A 12,592-nucleotide genomic window follows, 5' to 3' on the forward strand; every position below is an offset into this window, starting at 1 on the left:
GTGATTTCGCAAATAGCTCCAATGTGGCCGTCACTCCAAGCAGGGGAGAATGCTTGAAGAATTTGGGGGGTGAGTTGAGAGTGAAGGGTTCATGAAAACAGTGGGAGAAAGTGATAGGAGGATTAACTGCAGATTGCTGCCATATGATCCATCAGAGTGAGAGAGAGACAGAGAGAGAGACAAACAGAGAAAATCTGAAGAAACCTGGGTTGAAGAAAAGAAGAATCCCCTTGCTTCCTCCTGATAACAGGGGCTTCCTGCCTGGCAGCCTGTTGCGCCTTCCTAGACGGGAGTGTTCCAGTGTGTTGGACACAGATGAGTGAGCACACCAGGGAGAAGCAGTGATGAATGCAGAGGGAGAGCAGGGGCAACGGCAGGGCCAGGCTCTGTTACCAGGGGTGGGGCACCAGACGCACTGGGGATCCTGACTTTAATTTAGTTTGATTTATGACTAAGGGGGTCAGAGGTCAATAACCGCCCCACGAGGTTTCAATTGTAGAGAGAGAGAGAGAGCGTGTGTAAGGGGTCCCGTCCCGTGTCTTCTTCATATGAAACCTACACTATCATTGTCGTTCATGTCTTTTGTAATATTGTATATTTGGCTTCACTACCTGACATTATAACAGCTGTGTTTCAAAAGTGATTAAGCTGATCAACCATGGAACCTTTTCTATGAACAGATCAATATACTTAATTCGAAGTACCCCACTGGGCACACACTGGTTGAATTTCATTGAAATGACATGGAAACAATGTTGAATAGAGGTTGAATTGACATCTTTGCCCAGTGGGACCATTCTTGCAAGTTACTTTAGCACACACATTTTGGTCAAACAACATTCTTCAAAGCTGAACACAACCCTAATGTTCAAATTGCTAGCTGTAGCCTACAAATCAAGCCCTGACCCTGTAAGATAAGGGTTTGAAAATAATTGAATTATTTCTCAGAGATTCTGTCTCTCCATGCCGACAGCTGAGGACAGAGTGAGAGAGATTAACCAGACATTTCCTCTTACTGACATTACAAAAGAGAGACACTGAGAAAGATAAAGGGTATGCTTGAGTGCAGACCCATGAAACACAGACTCCACTGAACCCAATCATTTGCTCTCTTATCTTGACTTTAATGTGGCTGTGGGGCAGATGGCGCATTCGTACACCAGAGTACCGAAGCAGAGAGCCTCGGCCTGAAAGCAAAGGGCTCCTACAGTGAGGGCCATCCCTGAGTGCCATGGAAATCGAAACAGATTGAGGACCCCTGGCCAGTCGGTGGTGGGCGTAAATGACTGGGCAACATCAATACGACCCCTTCCTAGACTCTGTTAAAAGCATCTGGTTCCATTATTCAATCCCAATGTTCTTTGTAGTTAATGAACTCCTCCTATAAAGTCTTTATGGCACGGCTGTTGAATTCCCTTGCAGATATTAGTGTGCCCTCATAGTGTCTCATAGAAAATGTAATGAGTGAAGAGGTTTGCAGAGAGCAAATGTCAACCTTGACAGTCAAGCCATTTCTGAGATGTCTACCCCTTACAACTGGAATGGAATGACCTTTTAGTCACTTAGAAGACACTCTTATCCACGGTGACTTACATTAGCAATTAGTGTTAAGTTGTCCAAAACCTTCTTCTGCACGCTGATGTTTAACAGTTAGATTATGATCCAATGTGATTACAGTCACATCCATTAGATATGGCATTAGTGACATACTGTATGGAACAGGAATGAAATGCAATGGGGACAAAGACATGAACACAGTCAGGAGGGGCAACTGCATTAACTTCTGTATCGTATGGCACATTACACAAACCTCTCAAAAGAACCCTCTCATGGATTGCAACTTCATTTTAGGCCCGACATCCTTATGACAGGCTGATTTGAAAATCGATGCAAAAGGGACCTTCCGGACAAAACAATGTGTCATTTCTCATAAACATAGTTCAAAGTAAACAAGTTGGTGAGACAACAAGTGGAGCAAAATACTTCACAACTGCCTTCACAACTGAGCTGCCTCCATCAAAATATATTTTCTCCAGCATCCCCCTCACCAAAAGAATCAGTCCTTTGAGTTGAACCCTTGCTTTTGTAGGTCACAACTTTCCCTGACGTTTGCCACCAGACAATGGAGCCACTACAAAGCTATGGGGACTTCAGCTTTCCCCTGTCCTAATCCTTCATGCACAAATGAAACGAAAGCCAGATTTCACAGGCTTGTGCTTCACAATGACTAGACTGGCGGGAGTTTTTTCATACATATATAGTGTGTGTGTGTGTGTGTATGGCCCGAATGGCAGAGAATGACAAAGTAATCTACACATTACCTCTCTCTCTCTCTCTCTCTGTGTCCCCCTCTCTCACATTGACAGTCTCCCATTCAGATCACAGCTGCCAGCAATCAAGCCCTCTCAGTCACACACAAGACTTGACAAAGCAATCATCACCTTGACAATGAGCCGTTCACAGAGCCTTCCACACAGGGTAAGGCAGGGGATGCCATCACAGAGCCTTCCACACAGGGTAAGACAGGGGATGCCATCACATGAACACGCAGGCAGCACTGACTTCTATGCATAGCAAAACAGCCCAGACAGGAATAATAAAATCACATTCCCATTCAGTGAGTAGCTAATGAACTAACTCATAGCGATGACGTTGGGAGGCTCGGCTAGATATTTTATAAAAAAATAATCACCACAAGCAACAACAGCAAGGATAACACAATGTTTATTGGTCTTACTTCCCATGACTTCCAAGACCCAGAATATTAAATGGATAATTTCTAGGAACATATTCACAATGATTCAGAAAGTTAGAAACCCTAATGAATGGATAATGAATTAATCTATGGGACCAATGAAAGATTATATGCCAAAGATCATAAACTACATTAAGTCGCAGGCTGATTTTTTTCTTGAGCGAATAGTCAGGAGGCCAGAAATTAATGACAAACATTTTGAAGACTGCAAATTTCAAGCCCAAATGATATATTTGACTAAAACATAATAATTTCAATCCTTGCTTACATTTGTATACAATCACATATATCTATTATGCGTGGGAATACTTTGGAACAGATTTCCAAATTAAAATCACTTGGAGCTGATTTGCTAGTGTTTTTTTTTTGCTCAGAAAACTTGGGGGGGCCAAATAAAATCACCCCCGGGCTAAATTCGTTAAAACCCTGTTACACACCCATCTGGTCCTGTTCATTTTTTCTCAGTCTCTCTTTTCATGCCTCTGAGGATTAATGGAAAGAGAGCTTCCTTACACCAATGACGAGCAAGAGCAAGCTTCTCTAGAGTTCTCTGTCTTTCTTTCCCTCCCCTTTTCTTCCCCCCTGCAGGTGGCCCCGTTCACTCTACTTTCAGAGAGGCTGCTAGGACCATGGAAGAATTCACATGTAAATAGGCCACTCGCTCGCTAAGACAGGAAAAAGACAGATGAATCCTGATATGATAACCCTGCATAATGAGCAGGAGAGGAGTATGCATTATTGCTACTTCCCTTGAGCACAGTGTACACAGCTTGAAAATGTATACACAGTTAGAGAAAATATATGTTTACTACACAGGTAGAGGAAATATTTGATTCCGACTTGCTCCAGAAGACAGACGATGTACATTTTATTGCCCTTTGAGAAAGTGAGTTGACCCACGACATTCCTAATCTCAAGGTTAGCTAGTAGAGTAGTGGAATGAGGAGTGGTTTTCCCCTTCCCTACTATTGTCTTCCTAACGTGACACGCAGTTGCCAGAGCAGACGTGAGACAATGCCTTTTGCTACAGTGATCCTGTCACTGAGAAGAGGGACTTACTATCATCACAGAGTTGACCTCAGCCAGGGCCAAGCGGTCAAATAAAACCCACCGCCTAGTAGATGTCCAGGAAACTAGTTGGGCACAGGGATATCATGTGACGACGGGCCATTTACAGGCCATAAATATTACTTTTCCATGTTAGTTTATAATTGAGTTAGCAAAAGCAAAGTGTGAGAAAGGAAACCAGCTTTAGGATTTCCAAAACTATGTCCAATCCTAATCCCTAGTTAATTACATCAGAGGATGAAAGGAAGAGACCCTGCCACCAGGCATGTGTCAGGATCGGACGCCAAAACAGGGATAAGGGGCGACCAGTCCCATGATCAGACTCACACTCACTCCCATTACCTCCCTTTCCTAGAATGGAGAGCAGGAAAAGGGAATAGCAGGAATATGTCGCTGCCATCCAACAGGGTTTCCTTCCTTGGAAAACAAACTGGGGTGTCGTTCAACACAGATGAGTGACACCTCAAAATGAATCTTGGACCTGAGGCCGTACTGTCTTTCTTTAAAACCTGATGCATATCAATCAAAGAGAGACATTGTAAAATGTGGTGTAGGGTTTAACATTACTAATATCATTTGAATTGGGGGGGAAAGGACAGTGAAATGGCATCTATAACATACAGGACCATTACAAAAACAGATCTAATAATTTTGTCAAATACATCACGTTAACAAAGCGAAGTGGAGCATTGGAAAGAACAGAATAACAGGGGCAAATATAGGACTATATTTAGTAGGTCAACTGCTGCTCCCCCTGTTGCTCTACAACACAAGGTTACAATTGCTCTGAAGGGATGGGTGAGCAACAGGCTTCACTTCACTGAGCTATGTGACAACAGCCTCTCCCCATCACAAAAATGCTCTGCCTCCCCAGCCCCAGCCTGTTGTACAGGGTATGTCATCTGGCTTGGCATGCACAGAGTAGACTGCCCTGACTGCATTGCTGATCCTATTGGCTCCAGGAAACATAAAAGGACTCCAGGCCCTATAATCACACTGCAAGTAAACACTCACCATCACCTCAATCATATCCATCTTGTTTACTTTCAGAAAGAGAAATAAGGGAGATTCATAATCTATCGGTACAAAGAGTGAGCATGAGCAACCAAAAATGATTGTTGATTTACTTCAGTTTCTTTCAAATATGAGAATCTGAAGACATACAGTTGAAGTCGGAAGTTTACATACACCTTAGCCAAATACATTTAAACACAGTTTTTCACAATTCCTGACATTTAATCCTAGTAAAAATTCAGTTTTAGGTCAGTTAGGATCACCACTTTATTTTAAGAATGTGAAATGTCAGAATAATAGTAGAGAGAATGATTTATTTCAGCTTTTGTTTCTTTCATCACATTCCCAGTGGGTCAGAAGTTTACATACACTCAATTAGTATTTGGTAGCATTGCCTTTAAATTGTTTAACTTGGGTCAAACGCTTTGGGTAGCCTTCCACAAGCTTCCCACAATATATTGGATGAATTTTGGCACATTCTTCCTAACATAGCTGGTGTAACTGAGTCAGGTTTGTAGGCCTCCTTGCTCACACACACTTTTTCAGTTCTGCCCACAAATTCTCTATTGGATTGAGGTCAGGGCTTTGTGATGGCCACTCCAATACCTTGACTTTGTTGTCCTTCAGCCATTTTGCCAAAACTTTGGAAGTATGCTTGTGGTCATTGTCCATTTGGAAGACCCATTTGCGACCAAGCTTTAACTTCCTGATGTCTTGAGATGTTGCTTCAATATATCCACATAATTTTCCTCCTCATGATGCCATATATTTTGTGAAGTGCACCAGTCCCTCCTGCAGCAAAGCACCCCCACAACATGATACTGCCACCCCCATTCTTCACGGTTGGGATGTTCTCCGGCTTGCAAGCCTCCCTTTTTATGGCGGTTTTGGAGCAGTGGCTTCTTCCTTGCTGAGCAGCCTTTCAGGTTATGTCGATATAGAAGTCGTTTTACTGTGGATATAGATACTTTTGTACCTGTTTCCTCCAGCATCTTCACAAGGTCCTTTGCTGTTGTTCTGAGATTGATTTGCACTTTTCGCACCAAAGGACGTTCATCTCTAGGAGACGGAACGTGTCTCCTTCCTGAGCGGTATGATGGCTGCGTGGTCCAAGGATGTTAATAATTGCATACTATTGTTTGTACAGATGAACATGGTACCTTCAGGCATTTGGAAATTGCTCCCAAGGATGAACCAGACTTGTGGAGGTCTACAATTGTTTTCTGAGGTCTTGGCTGATTTATTTAGATTTTCCCATGATCTCAAGCAAAGAGGCACTGAGTTTGAAGGTAGCCCATGAAATACATCCACATGTACACCTTCAATTGACTCAAATTATGTCAATTAGCCTATCAGAAGCATCTAAAGCCATGACATAATTTTCTGAAAATGTCCAAGCTGTTTAAAGGCACAGTCAACTTAGTGTATGTAAACTTTTGACCCACTGGAATTGCGATACAGTGAATTATAAGTGAAACAATCTGTATGTAAACAATTGTTGAAAAAAATACTTTTGTCATGCATAAATTAAATGTCATAACGGACTTGCCAAAACTATAGTTTGTTAACAAAAAAATTGTGGAGTGGTTGAAGAACGAGTTTTAGTGACTCCAACTTAAGTGTATGTAAACCTCCGACTTCAACTGTACGTTTTACACATCACATCAGGTTTATCAGATCTGCAGAACTTCTCAACAAATATTAGAATGACAAATAATCAAAATAGCAATATCCTTCATACAAAACAAAAGCAGTGCTGTAAAGAGGCTTTATTAAAGATGAAAAGATGAAACACAAATCCCATCTATTGTCCATGTGTTCAATAGGGACCCAGTACAGTTGGCTTCTTTTGAAGCAACTAAACTCTTTGTGTAAAAAGCTCTATTGGGAAACCTCAAGGCTGTAAACTCCATCATCAAAAAAGTAATCGAAAGTGCATTAACAAACAGACAGAGGTACACTAGACAGACAAGAAGCGCAAGACCGTAAGAAAACTGTAAACAAAACAAAAAATACAAAAAGGTACAACATTAAAAAGTAGCTTACAAGGTTCAAAAGTTCCCTTTGAGGAAGACCACGTTTGTTATCGTTCCACTAACCTTTGTAAAGAAAAGTGACTTATTTTTTCTGTTCATCAAACTTGTCATTTTTGGTGTTCAATTCTGAAGTAGCCATTACTAATGGTCTACTACCAAGGATCAAAACCCTTCTCTGTAACAACAACTTAAATTCCTATATAAAATCATAAACCACTAATCCGTTACCTTCATAGTGCTTTCTCAACCACTAAAAAGGAACAAATACTGAAGATGAAGCAAGAGAGTTTGCTGTCTGAGACACGAGAACCTACAGTTTAACATTGACTGATAAAACTCAGTGTGCCGAGCCTATGGGAGAATTCCTATATCCACCCAGGTGCGAGAACATCTCATTTTGTCCTTCATTTAAAACAAGAGATTCAGTTCCCTCCTTGATCATCTCTTTCTCGTCTGTTGGCGGAGCATCTTTCTCCGTTTAAGGATCATGTCATGGAGTCTCTCCATGCCATCTTTCAGTCCGTCTCCTATGATGGCACAGGTGGGCTGCAGGTGCCAAGGCGTGCCAGGGCCCAGTTCCTTCAACGCTAGTGCCTTTTCAATCTCCGCCAGGCTCAGAGAGTGCCTCAGGTCTTGCTTGTTAGCCACCACCAGCAGTGGCACTCCCTGGTTGTCTCCGGTCTTGGCGATCTTATGGAGCTCTGTTTTAGCCTCCTCCATGCGTTCGGCATCTACAGAGTCCACCACGAATACAATTCCATCGGTACAGCGTGTGTAGGACTTCCACAATGGACGCAACTTCTCTTGACCACCCACGTCCCAGAAATGGAAGGTCACCGTCCTGTGACCGCCCAAAGACACATTGACCTTTTCTGCGTTGAAGCCTTTGGTAGGCACTGTGTTGACAAACTCATTGAACTGCAACCTGTACAGGACAGTCGTTTTACCTGCAGAGTCCAGTCCCAAAATGGCGATATGGAACGACTGAAAGAGGGGGATTCTCGAGAGGAAGGTCTGTGGTTCAGATAATCTATTCCCCATCTTTTCTCATGTGGGGAACAACAGGTGGAATAAAAGGGATGGTCCACTTCTCTAACAACGATGATTGGCACTGATTATATTCAAATTGGATTGAAGCAGTGACCTAAAAACAAAACAAATATTACTTTAGCCAAGCAAAAATCAGACAAATATAAGTCTACCACAAACTTAAATCGAAAACCTATAGATAACATAAAAGTGATCAAATCAGTTATTAACTTATTGAGGGCATATGACATTCACTAGACACCCCGAATTATATAGGCTCAAATGAAAAATACCATGCAGAAATACCGGACGTTTGTCAAGGTAAACTACACACATAGGCGCGTAAATGAATATAAAGTCAATAGGCATACAGATGTTGACAGCCAGTAACGCCACTTGACGTGAAACCAGGCTCTCAAATTGGGGCATGAATCTTTATCATGGGCTACAACCGTTCCCCGTTCAGCCAGACATTTTCGTGCAGGGCATCACTTACATCTATCCACTCTGAATATGCGGATCTGTGTTCACGAGATCCAGTAACATGTTTTCCAATGCTCACAATCCAGGGCTTCCGATGACTGTCGCGCGGTCAGCAGCGTTCTATTATTTTACTATACGGTTTCATTCCCATAGAAGAATACTGCAGTGCAATTTGTGGAAAACTCATGTTCTAGCAACCGATTGGTTTAAGGAGAAGTCCATCAATAATGTATCCCATTCAAACCACGCCCATCACCTGTTGCTGTAACGTCATTATTCTAGCCAATAGAGTTATTATACTATCGTTACACAATACAATGCAACATGAACAATGCCTAAAATAAAACGTATCTGATAGTAGGCTAGGTCAAAGTCTAAACATAATACAAATGGTTATTAACATAACATAGCAAGCCAAGCATTATGTAAGCCTATATTCGTAAAAAGTCGAAGTAAAAGAAACAAATATTAAAAGAAAAATCACAAAATAGTTAGTGATACGAATGTATTAAAATGAACAACTTATTGAACTATAAATAATTCCTAACTTACCGTTTTTTTTGTTGCTGTGTTCGTGTCGCATGTGCTTTGGTTTGGATTTTACTGCACGCTAAACAGCGCCGCCCCATGATGCGTCCTTATCTTGTTTACTTTCAAAATGATTGGTCAATAGTACAAAATGTATCCCACGCATACTGATTTTATAATGAGAATAATCACAGAATGAATTGTATAAATTTTAATCCTGCGCCGGTATCTATTGAAGTAATGTTCATAATATATGATACATGTTATAGTTATTTTATTTAATAATAAATACGGTAGCCTAAGTTTTTATGAATAGCGACTCATTGGAGTTTAACATTTAAAATTGTGAAGGTATGGGTTAGGGACGTCTCAGGGATCCCCGATAGCGCTGACCGTTTTGTCAGGGTGCTACGAAGAAGGAGTCAGACGGAATCGGGCAAAATGCCGAAAATGGTGGAACGTATGTACAGGTGCAGAAGGTTAGCTTCATTTTAGGCAGGCAGAGTGCCGACAATTCCTCACACAGCTGAGTTTAGCAGAGCTCCAACTGGGACAACATGCCACTCCAGCCTAAGTTTTCACGAAAATGAGCCACCTGAGGCTAATAAAGTTAAAAGCATAGCACAACCCTTAACACAGGGATAAACCAAAATGCACATACACAGGTATTTCCTCAATTTAAATAAATATCTCACTCAATAGCCTAATCAATACTTCACTCGTTTCAATATCACTAGCAAATACATAATACATTTAAACACATCAGGACATAATATCACATACATATTCAAAGCAGAAAGATATGTTGGTGAGTACAGGAAGAGAAAGAGAGGCCCAACTCGGCGGAAAATCTGCCTCACTTCATACAGCAGGTGGCGTTCTTTCGTTGTTTCGCTCACCAAGCAAGGAGTTTTTGTATGGAGGTAAATGAGTGTCGAATTTAGTCAACAACAAAAAATGTAAGATTTTATTTGCTACGAGGTTATTTGCTATGAGGTTTATTTGATCAAATAGAAGTTTTGTAGTGCTTAAGTTGTCATGAGTGTACTGATATTAGTAGGACACGTGACATCCCGGCAACTTTGAAAAAACAAACACTTTTTATATTGGAGTTGTCTCGAGATGGCTATGCATACTCAATGATGAGGCTAGTAGCATTGCATCTCTCTCTCTCCATTAGATTACAGGCGGTTGACATCAACGACCCTAATCAAATATTACAATAAGATATTACAATAATGAGATGTATCCACCAATTCAAAGAAAGGATAGGTTGGAGTTAGACAGCCCTCCGTGCTGCTTTGTGGACAACTGTTTTGTTAGGGCAAAGGGACATGTAATCTTGTCAGTATATCCATAGTCTGGTGCAGAGGGGTATATGGCCAATATACCACAACTAAGGGCTGTTCTAAAGCACAACGTCTTACATTTTATCCAGTCAGCTTGGGGATTCAAACCAGTGACCTTTTGTTTACTGGCCTGCGGAGTGCCTTGATTCAGCCATTAGCCGTGATATATTGGCCATATACCACAACGTGCCTTATTGCTTTTATAAACTGGTTACCAACGTAATTACAACAGTAAAACATTTTTTTTTGTCATACCCATGGTATGCCAATCGGCATTCAGGGTTCGAACCACCCAGTTTATAACAAGGTTTAGAAACTCTGGGTATACTTCAAAACAGGATTACGGAGTTAGCCAGTTAACTTGTCTAAATATTCTGATAACTTTTTATTTTGTAGAAAGATGAGCTTGACATGGGCATGGTCCAATTGATTTAACAAACCAATAAAAATGTATTTTTATTAACCATAAAACCAAGTTATTTCTGGTTGCTTATAAAAGTTGATGCTGCTTTGTAATATCACGACTTCCACTGAAGGTGGCTCCTCTCCCTGTTCAGGCGGTGCTCGGCGGTCGTCGTCGCCGGCCTACTAGCTGCCACCGATCCCCTTTTCTTTTAGTTATGTCTGTTTTGTGTTCACCTGGTTTCACTTTGGTTAATTAGGGGGGGGGATTTAATTCGACATTTCCTTTGGGGTTTTGTGCAAGATTATTTTTCACTGTCAGTGAGGTTGGGGTGCGTTTTTTTTTGCTCTTGTTCTACTGGAGGATTTTTCCAGTGTATCTTCTATAGCCCTGAGTCCTGTTGGTTTTTCTTTTGAGCTTGTTAAAATCAAACGCCCTGTCTTTGGAACTCGGTTCTCTTACGCCTGACTCCACACCCACATCTCCTTGGGGAGATCTGACAGAATCCCGCACCAATGAAATGAGTCAGCAGCAGCGGACACGCCCATCCCGGAAGAGCGGGTGCAACAGCAAACTGCGGTATTACACCGTTTGGGGACAGCGATGGATCAGGTGCTGGCGAGAATGGAGAGATGGGCAAGGAGCGGCCTCCCTACCTTGTCTTCAGCCACTCTCCAGCCTGCGCCACCACCTTCTCCGGCGGTGTCTGGCCCCAGCGGGATTCGGCTCGCTCTCCCGAGGGACTACGATGGAACTGCTGCCGAGTGTAAGGGGTTCCTGCTCCAGCTGGAGCTTTACCTGGCGAGGAGAGTGTTAACGAGGAGAGGAGAGCGTTAACGTCCTCGTCTCCTGTCTCCTGTCTTTAGGGTAAAGCCCTGGAGTGGGCCAACGCGGTCCGGGAGGGCCAGGACTCGGCGAGGAGCCATTACCCAGAGTGAACAGCTGTTTCACCTAAGGCAGGAGACGAGGAGCACACCAGATTTCGCGCTGGAGTTCCGGGCCCTGGCCGCCGGCGTGGAATGACAAGGCCCTGATGGACCATTATAGGTGTAGCCTACAGGAGCAAGTCCGCAGGGAGCTAGCCTGTTGGGAGACCACTCTTTCACTGGACCAGCTAATCGACATGTCCATCAGGCTGGGCAACTTGTTGGTTGCTCGCGGGAGTCCTGATCAGGGTCTGTTCGTTCCACCTCCCAGCTCTCCTGCTCCGACACCCATGGAGTTAGGGGGTTTGCTGGTAGAGGAGGAGGAGTCTCCTCCTGCACCAGCTGTGGTCGGAGAGGACACTCTGCTGACCGGTGCTGGAGGAGCTCATCTGGGAGTCGAGAGGGCAGGCAGAGCACGACTCGAACACCTCAGGTGAGTCAGCACCCGGCTCACCCAGAGCCCCCTGTTGGTCATATGTATGTGTTGATTTCCTTTCCTGTGTTTTCCCCTCATTCCCAGCATAAGGCGCTAGTCGATTCAGGCGCAGTGGGGAGTTTTATGGACCGCGGTTTTGCGCGTAAGTTAGGCATTCCCTTGCTGCAGATAGACCAACCCTTCCCCGTGCACGCCCTAGATAGGTCAGGGTTGATCAGGGAGGCCACGGTTCCGCTGGACATGGTGACGCAGGGGGTCATGGGGAGTGGATTAGTCTCTTCCTCATTGATTCTCCTGCGTTTCCAGTGGTGCTGGGTATTCCCTGGTTGGCTTATCACAATCCTAAAATTTCATGGAAACAGGGGGCTCTTAAGGGGTGGTCAGAGGAGTGCTCAGGTAGGTGTGTGGGAGTTTCCATCGGTGCAACTACGGTGGAGAGTCCAGACTAGGTCTCCACCGTGTGCATCCCCCCCGAATATGCCGTTTTGGCAATCGCCTTCTGTAAAATGAGAGCGACCCTATTACCACCACATCGACGAGGGTCGCGCATGTGTCTCTGGTGCAG

General features: G+C 43.3%; 1 protein-coding gene across 2 annotated transcripts; it reads right to left on the minus strand.

Moving 5' to 3' along the window:
- Window positions 1-6,591: 6,591 nt before the first annotated feature.
- LOC118367422 (ADP-ribosylation factor-like protein 4A) lies at window positions 6,592-9,093 on the minus strand. Of its 2 annotated transcripts, none has more exons than XM_035750889.1 (2): window positions 8,938-9,093; window positions 6,592-8,017 (listed from the first exon to the last, which is right to left on the minus strand). In XM_035750889.1, exon 2 carries the CDS (start codon window positions 7,912-7,914, stop codon window positions 7,312-7,314), a length of 603 nt encoding a protein of 200 aa, XP_035606782.1. In that variant the 5' UTR covers window positions 7,915-8,017; window positions 8,938-9,093; the 3' UTR covers window positions 6,592-7,311. The 2 variants fall into 2 exon arrangements, with proteins under 2 accessions (XP_035606782.1, XP_035606781.1); XM_035750888.1 differs by lacking the exon at window positions 8,938-9,093 and adding an exon at window positions 8,399-8,647.
- Window positions 9,094-12,592: the final 3,499 nt, after the last annotated feature.

Source organism: Oncorhynchus keta, chromosome 34 (genome assembly GCF_023373465.1).
Source record: "Oncorhynchus keta strain PuntledgeMale-10-30-2019 chromosome 34, Oket_V2, whole genome shotgun sequence".
In the NCBI taxonomy this organism is placed as follows: domain Eukaryota; kingdom Metazoa; phylum Chordata; class Actinopteri; order Salmoniformes; family Salmonidae; genus Oncorhynchus; species Oncorhynchus keta.